This window comes from Camelus ferus, chromosome 9, assembly GCF_009834535.1.
Source record: "Camelus ferus isolate YT-003-E chromosome 9, BCGSAC_Cfer_1.0, whole genome shotgun sequence".
Classification (NCBI taxonomy): domain Eukaryota; kingdom Metazoa; phylum Chordata; class Mammalia; order Artiodactyla; family Camelidae; genus Camelus; species Camelus ferus.
Window position 1 is genome coordinate 63,157,287 of NC_045704.1, and position 17,934 is coordinate 63,175,220.

Consider the following 17,934-nt stretch of genomic DNA (forward strand, 5'->3'; position numbering starts at 1 on the left):
CTCCGAGGGCGGGCCTGAGGGACGAGTCCCAACGAGGAGCACGGCGACGCTGTCCACGCCGCACGGCGGGGGCGCCGCGCGCGGGTCTTGCCGGGACTCCGGTCACGTAGCGGGGTGGGGGGGCGCCAGCGCGAGCGAGCGGGCGCGCGCCTGAGAGCTTGTTGAGGCGCGAGTCGCTGTTAGGGAGTGAGGAGGGGGAAGAGGGGGCGGCGGCCGGGAGGGCCGACTCCGCCCTCTGTGCGCATGCTCCGGCCCCGGCGGGTTATAAGGCAGCCTCACGGGCCCGGCCCGACAAAGTGCTGGCGAGCTGCGACGTGACTACTGCGGCGCGTGGGTGCCCCGGGGAGTGAGCCAGGCGGCCGGCGAAGGACGCGACCTGGACCCTGGGCCCCGTGGAACTCCAGCCGCGCCGCCGCGTCACGCTCACGCGGCGCCGCAAGCCGCGCATAACGGTTAGTTGGTAACTGCCGGCCGCGCGCTCGGCGCAGACCCCGCGGTGCCCTTGCTTCCTCGGCGTGGTCGGAGGGAGCCTGGGGGAGCGAGAGGTTGGTCTCCCGGGGAAGAGGGGGGGGGGCGGCCGGGCAGGGGCATCGTGGCCGCAGCAGCCACGTGGCCTCAGAGCGTAGCGCTGGTGAAGGAGACCTTGGGTCGCTGGGGACAGCGCCTCTCCCAGCAGAGCTGCGGCCCCGTTGTCAGGTGCCGGCCACCGGCCCGGCCGAGGAGTAGGGTCGTGATGCCGGTGACCTTGGGGAAGTCTCTTCCCCTCTAGTCTCCTGTAGGCTCTTCAGGAGATGCTTTTGATCTGGAAAAGAGACGACGAGGGGCTGATTCACGTGGTGCCTCCAGACTGCTGGCTGCGTTCTCGGAGGGAAAGGACTCGGGGCGGGAGTTATTTTGGACTCGTGGCATGCCCGCCCCAACCTCCTCAGCCAGCCAATCCTTGTCCCACCTGGTGACCTGCGGTAGTGATTTGGGGAAGCTGCAGTCCCCGCAGCCAAGGCGTGACTGCAGGGTTCGAGTGGACTTTGCGGAGGGGACAGTGCAGCTGGCAGACGCCGGGAGTGGTGCTGCCGGGAACTCTTTGTCATTCAACCTGTGGCTGCAGAACGTCCGCCGCAGCGCCCTCGCTCTGGGTCTTTAAGGCGGCCGGGTCGAGAGTAATCTGAAGCATAGCGTGACACTTGGTCTGATGCACAATTTTTGTTCCAAATACATCCTTTTTTTTTCCCCCACGTGCATTTTAACATTCCTTTTCTTGAATTATTTGATGAGACCAGCTGTTGCCAAAACTAGTTTGTAATTAATCTTAACCAAAAAAATCAAACGTGATTGCAACTCTACCCGAGTTGCCAGTGTCTGATTATAAACTAAGTCTATTGATAACAGTAAAATGCTTACAAGCTACTTTGTCATAACTAGTTTTTAAGGTTTTTTCCCCCCAAATTACTCTGGTTTCGAAATAAAATGTGTACACTTAAGTGCCCTGATAAAGCACATTATTTTCCTTTATGAATTGTTTGTATTCTGAGGGGCAGGTAATTAAGTTTCTTCACGATTTCCGCTTGGAGGAGGTACGGGGCATTGAACCCGGGATCTTTTGGGTGCTGAGCATGCGCTCTACCACTTGAGCCTTCCCCAATACTCTGATAAAATAAATGTGGGGTAAGTTACTAGGGAAATGTCAGTGATGGAGTGACCTCTGAATTATGTGAGAGTCTGCAAGAGTGTGAGTAAGAATTAACCATTAATAAGAAATTTTGATGTCAGTTTACCAGCCCACTGAGGTGAAGCAGAGAGTATGTATTATAGTTCAGCTTTTTAGTTAGGCATTAAATATAGCCATAAATCCAAGTTTTATACTCTGGGGTACAATTTTGCCTTCATTTTGCTATAGAAATAATAAAGAATTTAAGAAATCTAGCCCTTAAAACAGGTACTGGGTAAGTATTGAATTTCAACAAAAGTTGAACTTACTTCAGTAATTAATTCAGGGATTAGATAGATGCTGTTCTTTCATCGAATTGCAGTGACCCTTGTTAAAAATGCAAGTTAATGGTCTAGGGGAGCGTTATGTGAGATTTTTATACCTGAATAGGTTTAAATGTTTAGCTGTAAGCTTAACGTAATAAGCTATTAACATACCTAAACAGATTAAAAAGGGGGAAAAAAAGTTCATGCCACCATAGGATGAACCAACTGATCAGTGTTTCAATAGTTTACATATCTTTTGGTAATATTAAATATTAATATTAAATATTAATATTAAAATATTAATGCCTATGATATTAACTCTGGAAGGGATCTTAATGACCAGCTAGTCAATTTCCCTTATTTTACAGATTAGGAAACTAAGGTTGGAGAGGTTAAGTGACTTATCTTAGTTCTGAAAATTTTTTAATGGTTGGGGAATTAATGTGTGTCTTTTGGCTCGCATTTAATGATTTTGGCACTCTTGAGCTTTCTCTAAAATTATAAATATAGATATAAATTATTACAGGCCAGAAACAGATATTTTGAATAATAACATCCCAACTTCTTATGTCCTTCATTCCCGTTGTATTTTCCATCCACTTCATAATATGCATTCCTGTGTGGGATTTAGTTCCCTGTAAATATCTACACAGCCAATCTGGTTTTGTTACAGAAGAGGACTAGGAAGATGGGACTTCAATGTGAGAAAAACAGTCCAGAAAGTTTTGAATTTTTATGTATTCATCAATTTGTTATAGGCTGCCAGGCACTATGAGAGACCTGTGATTCAGCAATGAACAAGTTCTAGCCCTATCCCTCCCAGAGTTTATAGTCTAAGTGGAAAACAATATAATTACCACAAGTACTCTTTACAAACAAATATTGAGTGTTATGATAGAGGAAGTGCAGGTTCCTATGGGAAAAAATGCTGTATTATGTAGATGTGAGAAGACACCCAACTTAGTACTGAGGCAATCTGGGTAGGCCTTTTTGAGAAAATGCTATTTAACCTGAAACTTGAAGGATGAACAGGAGCTATCTAGGCCAGGGAGTGATAGTGAAAAGGGCATTTCAGACATAAGTACTGAAGTTACAAAGTACAGGTTGCACTGGAAAAACTTAAAAGAATTTCACCAAAGTAAAAGCATAAAGAAAGAGCAGAGAGAATGGGGAAAGATGGAAGTAGGAGAGGTAGGCAATATCAGATGATGGAAGGCCTTACAAGTCATTTTAACCAAATAGGGAAGGGACTAGGTAAAAATTTTTAAGGAAATACTCTTATCTTGAAGCCAATATGAAGCAGTTTAAGGATTTTAAATGGGGCTGGGAATAGCGTGATCAGATTGTGCATTTTAGGAGCATCACTCTGGATACAATGTTGGGAACAGGCTGGAGGGAGGCTGTTGGAGTTCTATGAAACCACAGTGATGGACAAGATGGACGGCAGTGGGAGGGTGGAAGAGAGAGGGGAACAGACAGGATTCAGTGGGAGACTGGGGAAGCCAGAGGAGTTACGGATATCTCTTTTACAAGATTTCTAGCTTGAGCAAATAATGAGTATGAGTTTATTATTTGTCTCCATTTAACCAATGGGGACATTAAGAGGTTGTGTGACCAGCCCAGGACTGCTCAACTTGCAAGAGTTAGAAACAAAACTCAAATCCATTTCTGCCCTTTCTGTGTTTTTGCTGCTATTCATAGTGGTTTTTTCCCCTTTTAAACAATTTATTATAGAAAGTTTCAAACCCAGCTGAGAGCCATTACTGTCTCATCTATACTCCTGCCTATTCCCCATCCCACCCGTGGACCCTCAGCCCCCAGCCCCTACTAGATTATTGTGAAGCAAATCTTAGATATATAAATATTTCATCTGTAAATATTTCAATGTATCTAGAAGATATGACTCTTAAAGAAAATCATAACCACAATATCATGCCACCTTTAAAAATTAACACCGCTAAATAACCAGACAGTATTCAAATTTTCCTAAATTGTTGCAAAATAATTTGTTTGATCTACAACCCCTTTTCTCTCATTTTCTTCATAATTTATTTGTTGAAGGAACCAGGTTATTTTTTCCTTCGGTTTCCCTCATTCTGAATTTTGATGATTGCGTCCCTCTTGTATAGTTTTAACATGTCCTAGTTTAACATATCCTTCTGTCCCTTGTATCTTCTGTAAATTGGTAGCTAGATTGAGGACGTTGAGCAAGCTTAGATAAGTTTAGGTTTGATTTCTGAGAGGATGCATGGTGTAGGGGAGAAGGCAAATGTAATTCATAGGTGGTGGTGTGTATGTCCATCAGGAAGGATATGATGTTTGGTTGTCCCTCATTCTGCTATATTAAGGGCGTAGCTCCGTTATTTCATCAGTGGTTTGCAAATAGCAGTAATTTAATTGTGCCTTTAATTCTAACATTCTTGAATAACTAGAAAACCTCTATAAAGGAGAAGTAGTTTGAAATTGAAGGGCAAGTTAAAGTTTGTGTGCTTTAATACAATATATGATTGTGACACTATCTTTTTGGAGAAATGTATTTAAATGTATCAAGGTACATGGTACCTCCTCTTTAAAAGCCAGTATACTTTGTTAGAATGTTTTTTAGTACTTGGTGTTAATGTTTCAAATGGCTTTTAGTATTTGCGATATTTAGAATTTCTGTTCTTTAATTGGTAAGTTTTCTTCACTCACTACCAAATCTAAATCTCTACCTGGAACCAGATTACATACAGATTTTAAATTCCTTGAGGACACAGATTCACTGTTCCAGGTAGCCAGGCTTAAAATCCACCTCATCTTAATACTTCTGTAGTGGGCCCCCTGCCCTACCAAATGCAATTAAGTGCCATCCCTTTCTCCCCTTTGTTATCTCTTGTGTCCACTTCTTCCCACCCTACCTCACCCCCTTTTTTTATTCTTGTTACTGCTGCCTAGTTTATTGGCTGCTGCCATGACTGGATTGGTACAGTGGCCTTTTAAGTTGTATGTTATTCCTCCTTTAATTTGCCCTGACAAATTTTTCTCCATGCTTCTAACTGTCTTGCAGAGAAGTGATTAAAACAGCAATAACAATCTTATAGAAATGGTGATTTCTTTTCTGGGTTCATACTATACACAATGACAGCATAAGTTCACATTCACCACAGTGGTGCCACTGGCTGCAAGGGCTGAACCATGAGGAATGCTAGTAGTGTGATTGTCCACACAATCCTGTTGCTGATCACAACAAATAATATTGTTGAGTCCAATTTATTTACAATGATTTAGCCTTTGTATAAAGGAGAAATTCCTCAAAATATACAGGCATTATAAGCTGCATATTTGATCATTCATTGAAAAATGTTTCTTTCCTGTGATTTTGGTCTTCCTATGTAAATCTTCTGAAGATTATTGAATGAATGAATGAAGGCCTGATCATACTGCTCTGGTGTGTTAAACTGTTTTGGATAATAACAGCTTTTGTAAATTGCCTTATTGAGCTTTTGAGAACCAAAGCTAAGTTTTTACTCGATTAACTTTCTCTTCTGTTCTCTAATCAAGGGTTTCAACTTGGGATCCTCAGATAGATCCTCCATGTTGGATGGAATGCAGGGAGTCTGTGAACTTGGTTGGGGGAAAAATTACATCTTTTCATTAACCTCTAAGTAAAATTTAGAATTTATTTTAACTATGAATGTAGGTAACAAATCATAGAAGTATTAAAAGTACTTGTGACCTTGTCATCAATAGAAATTCGTATCATGATACAGTGTTTGTAGCTATCTTGAAATTGTTTAAATTCATCACTGCTTCAAAATTACTGATTATTAGACCCACTACCAGAGTTTATCTAATTTCTTACTTTAAAGACACATTATTATATCTAATTTTAATTGTTTTGACAAAATTATACCTTTGTATACTATTTTATACGTTTAAAACATTCTAATAAGGACTCCTTAGGCTTTCTCAAACTGCCGAAGGAATCTGTGGCACCAAAGATGGTAAGGACTCCTGCTCCTAACTCTTGTACTTCTATTCTGATATGAGAGTGAAGTTAGCCAGAACCTGTGCTGCAGCACAACACACAAGTCATGATGTCATAGGTTCTGTAAAAATTTTGGCCATTGACTTCTATGTACTAAATCATAAATTCTGACCTCACAAATTAGAGGGAACAAAATGCTTGTATATGCTAGGGGAGAGTAAAATGATTTTCACAAATTAAGACAAAATAATTTCTCTTTGTATTCAGGAAGTATATGTTTAAAATAACAGTTTCCAAAGGAGTTGTATTTTAAGTGCCATAAGTTAAGTGAAATAGTGGGTGTCTTCTTTGACTTGGGGGATTTTCTTGCTCTTTTGGGTGCATCAGCAAATGTGCTTGAAATTGCATCAAATTTTGTCTTCAACAGCTCACTGTATTAGATGCAGGCCTTTATTTTGCTCAACTAGGGGAACCCCTAGAGATGTCAGTGAACCTTAGGTTTGAACTACCTGCTCTATAGGTTAGAAATACACTTCCTTATCTCAGTCTGCTGTGATTGTGTAATGATGTTATTTGTGTTTACTTTATTACCTAGAAAACTACTTGATAATCAAGTTGAGGGTAGAAAAGTGGTTTAACGATTACTTGTTTCCAGGAAAATAAAACACTCATTTGAAAATTGTGTATTTCTAATAAAGGAACTGATTATCATCTTAATGCGAACATAGTCTAAGATTTATATTGTTAACAATTAAAAAGGCTGTTTAATTATAGTATATTTTGAGGTAATAATGCTGACTTCTTTTTGATATATCTTTAGTGTCTATTAAAAAGCTTTGCAAATAAATATTTAAGAATGGTGGATAATGCTTTAATGCCAGACAAACAATACTCAACTTTAACACTTTTTTCGATTTGTCTCTTACTAATAAAACAAAACAACTTAGTTCTTTGAGAGAATGAGGGTCAAAAGTAGCATAATACTGAAGTTCAGACTCATTCAAAGGATATTTATTAAATAACTATGTGTATAAGAAATTACTAGAAAGGGATGAAAAATATATATATTTTAAAATAATGGTTTGAAAACGGTTAGAATGAGAATAAACCTTTGAAATGAAATGTCAGCATATTACTGTGTTGCCTCTAATCTTCAAAACTTAAGATATTTTTTATGTAAAACTAAGGATAGTGTTAATTATTACTGTAAGTGAATAGTTCAACTCAGCCCTTTGCAAGAAAAAGAAAAGCTTTCTTTGTTTATCTTTTAGTGAATTGTAATCCACTTTTCTCTCCATTAAGCTTCAGGATACTGGTAGTGAAGTAGATTCTAACAGAAATACCGTCAGTTATATTCAAATATTTATATTCAAAGTAACATCCATGATACAATTTTGACAACACATCTATTTGCAATTTTAATGCAGCCCACTACATTTCTTTTAGATTCTGAACAAGGTAGGTCATATATTAATAAATTAAAATGGCCCACTTAGATCTTGATTTGTTGAATATATATTTGTATTGCTGTAGAAAACAGAACGTATACAGGTATTCCAAAATATAACTTAGAATTCTGCCAAGCAATACCTGCCATTGAAGGAGATAGCCTCCAACTTCCCTTTCTTCACTACCACTCACATTCTTATGTTCTATATAAATGGGAAATGGATTTATATTTGGAAATTCTTGCAATCAAGAAGTAGATTAACATGTGAAAGGGAGCAGGACTTGGACTCAGTATGGACAACAGCTAGTTTTTCAGTTTGCTAGAATCAGGCAAAAATGAAGCATTAAACAAGGCAAAATCTGCCGGTGTCGTAATAACTCAGAAAGTAAGACTGATGAGGTAAGTTCTATGTGACAGAAGTTGTATTCAGTAATTTTTTTCTCTTAAAAACAAAAACAAAAACACCTTTCTGTTTTTCTTAGAGTTCCAGAAAGCATAATATCATTGGAGGGTTATTTCTGGTTTCATATTTTTCTCCACTTCTCAAAAACTGGGAGAGTCAGATTCTTTGAATCTTAACATTTGGTCATAGGGGAGGGTTTAGGGTTTTTTTCAAGTTGAAAGAATAGCCTCTGTCCTTAACTCATGATCTAAAAACACACACCTCAGCTAATTAGGGAATTAGTTGCTTTACAAAGGAAGAAATAAATATGTAACTTTATCATCTTAGAGTTTTCAAAATGCTACCCAAGAAGCACTGAGTAAGAAGTCTTGGAAGGGGTTAATTCCATGTGCAAGATGTAGTCCGAAAAACAATAACGATATTGGTGGGCTGGAATAAAATTTTAGTATAGATAAATTTAAAAATACAGTATTGTCGGTTAATGAAAAATAATTTCATTTTTGCAAATTACTAAATGCTTGCGTCATATCAATATGTGTATTTGGAACAAAATTACACTATCTTTTTTGCTTTTTTTAGTTTCTGACTTGGTCTTTAAGACTAAGGTATCCTAAAGCATTGGTGCCTCTCGATGGCCAATATATCCTTTTCTCCCCGGGAATCATGCAGTTGACCTTCTCTTCCCTTCTTTGCTCATTCACAACTTAGGAACGTATGAACTGCGCATACATACTTTAAAAGTACCTTACCTCACCCTTCCCTACTTTCAGCTCTTTCAGTCGCCTTATCAGAATCTCTCTTCTTTTTCCTTTTTCTTTCCTCTCTGGTTTATGACATTTAAAAAAGCCTCAGTCTTTGCTAAGGGTGAGAAGTGCTAATGAAAAGGAAAAGAAACCTTGTAAGTATAAATTTTAATTATGACTGATATAATAAAGAATTGGTTCTCCTAACTTTTCTTAAAAGATTTGAAATAAGTTACTCTCTAATCTTTGGACATCCTCATCTACCTTCTTACCCCTATAAGTAAGCCCCAGTATTGAAGAGCACTTAAACTAACTTGATCTCACAGTTTTTGTTTTAGTTAATTATGCTACTGTTTTCTAAAATACATCACAGCTGTACAGTGCTTTAGCTTCCCTGTGATGTGACTTTGAGGGTAGTCTAGTTGCCTAACCACACTGAGGTATGATAGTGCCCTGGAAGTTATGGGTTTGCAGTGAAAAGTAAAAAATGAATTTACCACTTCTTTTGACTAGGTGTCCAACTTTTACCCAAGGAATTTAATGACTGCACAGCCCTAAATAATCCACAGACTTGTTATATTGGAACTGCTTTTTAATGTTAAAAAAATGTAGATGTTGGTTATTGTCTGTCTTAAACCTTACCATTGTTGACATACTGAGAATATTGGCACTCTTAACTTCTGAATATTGGTATGGTTCTTAGTTAAAAATGGTTTTGCCACAAAAATGCAATGAAAGAGTGAAAAATAGGCTTAAATTTTTTTTTATAACCTAAGGACAGGTTGACAATATGAATCAAAAATCTTAGAATTTTGCATAAATTCCATGTCTAAAAATCTGTCCTAAATTTCTCGTTCACCACAATTTTTATAGAAGAAAAAAGTAACAACCTTAAGTGTGCAACAGTAGGTGTTTTTTTTTTTTAAGTATGGTACATTTATAGAGTAGAATACCACTATTCAAAAATGCTAGTAGAACTAGGCACTTACTAAAAAATGCTTCTGATATTGAATGGGAAAAGCAGGCTATAAAGCAGCATGAAATAAAATTCCATGTTTATATTTATGCTCAGGCATGACTATCCTAGAAGGAAGTTTAAGAGAACTTATATTGAAATGTGGATAACTTAAATGAGAATGGTAGAATGACAGGTAATTTTTTTATTCACATATGTATATGTTCTGATTTTTCTGTAATGAACACATATAACGTTATCTTTTAAAACTTTGCTGTTTTGTGTTTTCTTTCTTATAAAATAGTGTATGTTCATTGGAACAAGTCAAACAACAGGGATATGGAAAGAGGATATTATCTCCCCCTCCCAACCTCCAACCAATGTAAAGTTTTACGTGTACTTGTCAGAACATTTATTTCATTGACTTAATTTGTTTACTTGTTTATTTTCTTTCTTCTCTAGAGTCTAACCTCCATGAGGGCAGGGACCATGTCTGTCTTGTTTACTGCTTTTCACTTGGGGCACTCAAATTTTATTGACTGAAGGCAAAATGTTTGGTGTGTATCCTGACATAATTTTATAAATGATTATAGAGTCCTATGATGTGTAACTTTGAAAATCTTAATTGAAGAAACAATCAAATGAAATTTGATGATTTAGGACATTGACAATTGATCCTCTTGGGGTGGCATGACCCTAAAATCCTGCCTTTGAATGAACCTTCATTAACAAAGTATATATCCACTTTTATTTATTGCACTAATAAAAACTAACCCTTGTTCTTTGGGATTGTAGAGTTCATAAAGAAAGTTACACCACAGTTTGTGCTTGGATTGTAGAAAGGAAGAGTGAAATGGCCAAGGAATACAGGGTGGCACTCAGGAAGTTGTTATTGACAAGAATAGAGAATTAGTCTGCTACTATAAGACTGTTAACTTTTCACCTTGGATGGTGTATCTAATAGCTAATGAGCTTCATTTGTTTTCTTTTTGAAGTCATGTGTGTGTATATATATACACACACACACAAATACATACACATGTATAAATAAGTACGTATATTCACTACCTTTAAGTTTACATATTAGTTTGCCCATTTGCAAATATGATCAGCTTCATCAATTTTCTATACTAATAAAGATTTTACCATCATTTCTAAAACAGCTATAAGAAAATCAGGATTGACATTTGTAAAATTGGGGCCACTATAGCAACATCATAGGGCTACTGTAGAGTATTAAAGTGAAGATAAATTCATTGGAGTTGTGCATCAGCATGGGCCCAGTCAAGCAGAAATACAAGCAAAAGCTGATTCTTACTAAGTCTGGGGGATCCTGTATTTTGTTATGGAATTTAGTTGAAGTTGCAAATAGCTACAATTTCCCATGTTTGTCACTCATTGAAGTAGCTTGTCTGTCTTTGTTCAAGGTACAGCAAAAGTAGCTTGAACTGTTGTTGTATTGATATAAAAGGTAATATGCATTGATTGCTAGAAAGCTCTGCAGAAAAACTTAAACCCATTTCACAAAACAAGTCAGGAATATTTATGATGCGTGTCATTTGGTGGTGGCACTAAATTCCATTCCATTCTTTGGAAATCTTTCTCAGTGCTTTATGTCCATATGTCTCCATGTTATTGGCAAATTTGTGTTTCTGCCTTTCAAAAAATTTCAGCCTTGAGGCTTTGCTCAGCTAAGCAAAAGGTAGCTGGCTAATATATAGCAAAAATCCTTTATTGAAAGCTGTCATTCACAAGGTAGCAAAGTGCCATACTTGAACACTGTATACATAAGACTGCAATGGACAGAGAGGTGTCAGAAAGCCTGGGGTTGAAGGGGTATTAGTTCTTTATGTTGGAGAAACCCTCCCCCTCAACCTCTACCCCCTTCTGTCTTATTTTAGGTAGTGAAAGGACCCTCAGATCTATCAAACACCCTCTATTTCATCACCTATCCTTTGGCACATGATAAATTTACCTGAAACAGAGTAGCTCTTTTCTAGATCACAGTAGAAATGAGGGCAATTACAAATGTTAGGTTTCATCTGTTTCATGGTGCTCTAGGCTCCTGAGAAGTATGTATTGTGATCTTATTGGGAAAAACTTTGAACAAATTCCAAGTTTGGGTAGAAAATACTCTCCAAGAAGATGTATGGTGTTTAGGACTATAAGAAAATATGAGGAGGACTACAGGGAATACCTGACAAGCCAAAGAACTCTTAAAGGACAGGAAATTATTAGTTATTTTGTTCTATAATAGGATAATCACATGTACTTTTCCTTTTTTGATTAAAGTTGCAAAAATTGACATCCTTGATCAAAATTATTTTAATAATTGAAAGGTTATATAAATATTTACAATACTTATCAAAGTATAAAATAATACATATAGTTTAAATAGGCTAATGACTTACAATGAAAAATTGTAGTCCTTTCTGTACCATTTCCTACCACCCTTTCCCTTATACATATGCATCATCTTTTTTCTGTGATAAATACAACCAAGTTATACATCATTATTTACTGTAGCACTTTAAAAAATCGTTGCCTAACACGAGATTCTGGTTCACTTGAATGAACCAAGATGATAAACAATCTGAATAAACCAAGAGGGTATCGATTTAAACACTTTTGTGATCAAAGAAAGTTAATGGTTTAAAACAACAGCTGTTCTCAAAATGTGGTTTATGGATCCGCTCAAGCACCTAAAGACTCAGGGTTGGGGTCCTTAGATTCCACTGTAACTAATAATTAAGAAACTATCACGTCTCAAGTTTAGGTACAGTATCAAAGAAGAATATCCACAATTACCTGAAAAGGCTATTAAAATACTCCTTTTTCCAACAACATATCTGCTTAAAGTTGCTTAGACCAAAACTTTATTGGTAGGATGGTTTGATCATGTAAATACTTTAAAAATAACTAGAAATAATTTTAAAATCTGGAAATTATTAGTAATTAAAATAATATTTTTAGGGACTATAATTATAAAAGCAAGATCTAGAATCAATTTTCATATATTCTGAAAGATATCCTTCTTTAACCATTCTAGTTAGCAAACAGTTAATTTCTCTTCAAGGATAGTATGTTTAATTTCTTGTAATGTGGGTTGGATTTGCCCTGAATAAGGGAGATACAAACAGTTGGAAGTTTACAGAACCAGGTTTACATTTTGTTAGGTTCTTTTTATGCCATTTGATCAAAACTATGCATTTCATAACTGCTGAGTGTTTGGCTAGCCAGTTACAGTAGTTACATTTCTCCTTTTACTAGTGCCTTCTACTTGTTTATGGTCTTTTAAAAAAATTGTCAGGTTTTTGTTTGTTTTCTTAATTTAACTATTCAATTTCAAATGGAAAAGAAGGCAAAAGGTGACGCTTCCTAGACCTTGAATGTTGAAATTTACCTTGGGGCGAGTGGTTCTTAAAGCCATGAAGCTGGACTGAGGCCAGTTATAAAGAGCAGTGGATTAGCTACTTTAGCAGCAACAGCTTCAGTAAATCAGCCTTTCTGGATTTGAATGTTTCCATGTGAATGTGAAACCTAAAACTGGTCTACATTTAGTAACAAATTCTTTTTAAGATAATTGATTTAATATACTTTCTGCCTCTTTTAAGTTCACAAACTGGCCATTGTCATTTTAGCAAATGACAGTGGCTTTGTTTTAAATGTTAATGGAGAAAATGTAGAGAACATAATGAATACTGTTTCCAAGGGCTTTTGTAACTCTTCTGGAGTTGGGGCATTGCATGGTGGGTAGGGTGATCAGCTTTGACTTTCCGTATGTTTACCTGCACAATTCCTGGGAGTTATGAGAAAAGGAGAGAAATAAGAAAATCTAGAAAAATAAGGGTTATTGTTTCCCATCGTTCTTTACAAATTGAGTTGATGAAGAACTTCCTCACTACCCTATCACTTTTTTTTTTAATCTTTCTGTCACTTTCAGGCAACTACTAGTGAGTCAAAAAATAATAGCTAAGCTAATAGGAAGGTTACTGTGCACATTGTAAGGATTAAAGTATTAGACTTTAATCTCTTTTAGCCTCTGGACTTGAGTACTCTCTCTTCTCAGTGGGGCTCTGAATACTGTGCAAGGGGGCCTGCTCACATAAATTTACCTTTTGAATGAACCCTTTTCTTTATAGTTGAGATTTGGTCAGGTTAAAAGAAAACAGTATGTTTAGATAATAATATTACACACTTTTTTCTATTATGTACCACCAGAATTTTAAGTCAGGATAGCCATTTGTCAGACGGTGGCAGAACTGTGTTGAATTCATGTCTTGTTTTTGAAGTGTTCTTTTTTTCAAAGAACTCATTTCTTTTATTTCTTATTTCCTTTGAATCTTCTTAATGCTTCTTGAAGTTTTAAATCTTCATTTTTACATTATGGAATAAGGTATTATTAACTTGACGAGGCAAGTCTTAGTGACTAAAAATTGTAACTGCTATAAGTAACTGGGACAAATCATAGCTGACAGCTAAGCTCTAAGTTTAATCACGTCCAGCACGTATTAGCTGTTGTATTAGCTGTTCGAGTCAGAGCTTGATATGTTAAATAGCTCTACCGCCTTTGTGTGGGTGTCTGTGTGTGTGTACGCGTAAACATTCTGAGGCACATTTAATCTTTTTAGTGGTTCCTTGATTGAAAAATTTCAAGTGCTTTTTCTCTTTTTCATACTTAAATGAAGGAAAAACATAAAATTAATGCCTGGAGCGGTTCTGTTTAACAAAATTTTAGAATCCAGACTGTTTCCTTTAGCAGAACTGAGCTGTTAAATAGCTTTTATTTAAATGCATTCCAGTAGAAATTTAAGGAAGCTTCAAGATGTAAATATTTTTATCCTTCCTGCATAGGTAAGTGAAATGCCCTAGACAAAGACTTTAATCTTTAAACTTGGTTGTTTTTAATGGAATTATTCTCCAGATTCTCAGCTTCAGATACCCTTAACTAAAAATGATCTCTTCTGAGGTCTTCTGTTTCGCCTTTTCTAATGCGCTTTATCCAAAAGCCTTCACCCCCACTACAAAAGAAAAGTATATCTCTCGTTTATCCCAATTCTAAATGTGGTTCACTGCCCCGGGCTCTAAAAATCTCTGCAGCGCCTAAATAAGGGAACATTCCAGAATACATAGTCCCAGAGAGGGAGAGAGTTTCATGACAGAAATCCAAAGAGGGGTTAGGTAGAAATAATGGAGGAGGCAGGACCTTATCCCATCTGGACAGTCCACATCTAATTGAAGTCTCAGAGGAGTGGGTCCACATCTAATTGAAGTCTCAGAGGAGTGGAAAGGGGGAATGATAAAATGAGAGTTTTTCAAAGTTGATGGAAATTCTATTTGTTGGTATGATTATCTGTTAAATTGTATAATCTCTATTTTCTCAATAGTTTTTGTTTTGTTTTGTTTTTTAAAGATTTTTCTCTTTGGCTTGTTGGGTTTCCTTAAACTGTAGCTTCATATTCATCAAATCTGGAATATCCTTAGCCATTAACCCTTGAAAACTGTCTCTTCCCTACTCTCTCTGTTCTCTTCTTCCAAAGTCCCATTAGATGTTTGCCAAGATGCTCCCATTCTGAACTCCATGTTTCTAAACTTTTCTCTCATAAATTCAGAATAAAGCTCTCCCCTGAATTTTATTTTCCTCTAACTCATCCTCCAGTTCAACACTCTTTCTCTTTCCAGCCATGCTGCTGGTTAACCTATTATTAATTTTGTTGAATATACTTCTCTAGTTCTGTTTCAAATTATCTAGTCTTTTTATAGGATTTTGTGGGGGTTTTTTTTAAGTGCTTTTAATGCCTTATTTCATGCTTTTAATCAGTTTAAATATCCATATCCAGTGTCTACAGTTCTTGGATTGGCTTTAACTTCACTTGTGGTTAATTGATTCTTGGTATATTTTGAAATTTTAGATTGTCTGCTTATATTTGGCAGGGCTTTGTGGAAAATCTTTGCTAGCAAAATCAAACATAATATATTTCTGGGAGAACAATGGCGGTTTCCCACAGATGCCAAGCATAAGCTCACACAGTCCTCTAGTTGTGAATTCTCAGGAGAGAGTCTTCTCTCCATTTCTTTGTCCTCTTCCTTTTCCTATTCTTTCTTTTAACAATCCACGTAGCCAAGACAAAGGAATTTGCCTGCCATCTCCTTTTGCTTCTGTATTGTCTCCCTGTGCCCACTGAACAGATTTTATCCTCCTTGTCACTGTTTTTTGAACTATTTTTTGTTTTGACCAGCTGTACTGAGGTATGATTCACATACTATAAAATGTGCCAATTTAGGATATATAATTTGTAGTTTTCAGTGTACGCATCTTATATATAGTTTATCAGATTTATGCCTATTTAGTTTTTTGATGCTGCTGTGAATGGTATATATTTTTTAAAATTTCAAATTCTGATTGTTCATTGCTGGTTTATAGAAAGACAGTTGATTTCTGTTTACTGGTCTTGTATCCTGAGACCTAGTTAGGTTCCTTTTTAGTTCTAATACGTTTTTTGTATATTCTTTAGCATTACTTACATCGATAATTATGTCATCTGTGACTAAAGACAACTTCTTCCTTTCTAGTCTATGCCTTTTATTTCTTCTTGCCTGTACACATTGGCTAGAAACTTTAATACAATGTTAAGTAGAAACAATGAAACCTATCCTTGCTTTTAGGGAAACTTCCTACCCCTACAGTGTCTATTGTCCTAAATCATTTTTGAAGTATTCGGGTGGTGGGAAGGAACAGTATTTAGGAGTTGACTACTACACTACTACACTATGAAGCTTGAATCTGTATTTTAGACTATAGAATGCTGTAGCCAAGAGTGAGCCTGTCATGGGGGTTGCCTGTATTTACTGCAGTAATATAGTCTGAGTGGAGATCATTTGAAATGGACATGCTGACATACTGATGTAGGATGAGTTATAATATAGGGTAGAAGTTGGCTTTAAATAAATTAAAGGAGACCTTCATGAGAAAACAGGTAAGCCTACTATCAAACACTCCCATCTTTTCCTTAACAGGAAGTTTGACTTTGTAACCACGTTATTCATTAGTACTAGGTGGCTTCAAGAAAAAAGGATAATCTTTGGTTTGAAACTACTGTTTTCTGATATTATAGTTCAGCTTATGAGTTTAACTGAATTGATTAGTTGTTTAGGAGTTTTTCTTGTCATATAATAAGAAAAAAAATTCTTGAATCAAAGCAATTAGATAGGTAAAAGGAAACTTTTCTGAGATTATTTTCCAGCCCATTAAATGAAATTCTTATATGTTCAGAGTGATCTTTTATTTTGCAAATTGCTACGTATCTAGTGAGTCAGGTACCCACTTTCTATTACTTCTAAGTCAGCATATAAATAAGAGAAAGTAAAAAGAAAGTAAGTATTGAAGAATATATGGGAAAGGTGAAAAACTTATAAAGCCTATATTAAACCTGAAACTTTTATAGGGTTTATGTTATGTGAATTTTGCAAGCAGATAAGTCAAACTAGAAGATAATGTCTGTTTGACAAGTAACGTTGAAAAACAGTTCAGTTACTTGAGAGCTAGGAGTAAAGGGTGGAAGTGCCCTGTTGCTAGGAGTGCTAGGTGGAAGTGCTTTATTGCTGACACGTTATTTAAATTTTATATCCTTCAGATATTTGGATTTGAACTGCGTTTTGGAATTTATCTACATTTACAATGCCCCCGGCAGTTGGAGGTCCAGTTGGATACACCCCCCCAGATGGAGGCTGGGGGTGGGCAGTAGTAGTTGGAGCTTTCATTTCCATTGGCTTCTCTTATGCATTTCCCAAATCTATTACTGTGTTCTTCAAAGAAATTGAAGGTATATTCAATGCCACCACCAGTGAAGTGTCATGGATATCTTCCATCATGTTAGCTGTCATGTATGGTGGAGGTAAGTACCCACTAAGGCCTGCTGTTTTAATTTTCAGTAAGCAGCCAGAGGCTCTATTTTAGGTAACTTTTTTAAAAAAAAGTATTATTCAGTGTAGTGCTTTGAAATCTTATTTCTTGAAGCTTTATGTTTAGTCACATTTTTATTCTTGTTAACAATAACAACACTTTGTTTCTTCCACTGTAGTATTCTAAAACAGAAATAAGAAATTGTTAGGTGCCCTGATTTGTTCCAACTCAGTTTCATTGAACTTAAAGCTCTCAGAAAAATGACATGTGCACAATAGATTTTTCTTATTGCTCTCCACTAGAGTCTTGAGGTCTAACTGTAAATAAAGATCTTTTTAATATTGATGTGGGGAGAATTAAAGTAAATCAGGCTAACCTGAGTACCACAGTTCAAAGTCTCAGGTTAAATCTTTTTATGGTGTTAGACTTAAAGAACTGGATAAAAATCCCCCCTATTCCTTGTGACGTTATTAGTCCTGAAGCATTTCAGCTGCATCTTAAGTTTAAGTTTTATTTTTCTCCTCTTCTGTTTTCTTTGACAT

At 36.7% G+C, this 17,934-nt stretch overlaps 1 protein-coding gene across 2 annotated transcripts in view; it reads left to right on the forward strand.

The window, feature by feature from the left end:
* The first annotated feature begins 296 nt into the window (after positions 1 to 296).
* SLC16A1 (solute carrier family 16 member 1) overlaps positions 297 to 17,934 on the forward strand; it is a 32,089-nt gene continuing 14,451 nt past the window's right edge. Inside the window, exons 1-2 of one of the 2 annotated variants that reach the window (XM_032487001.1) lie at positions 297 to 452; positions 17,124 to 17,384. In XM_032487001.1, the coding sequence (XP_032342892.1) occupies positions 17,168 to 17,384 (217 nt within the window). In that variant the 5' untranslated portion in view covers positions 297 to 452; positions 17,124 to 17,167. Of the gene's footprint in view, positions 546 to 17,123; positions 17,385 to 17,934 lie in introns of both variants that reach the window. The other variant, XM_032487002.1, reaches the window with a different exon arrangement.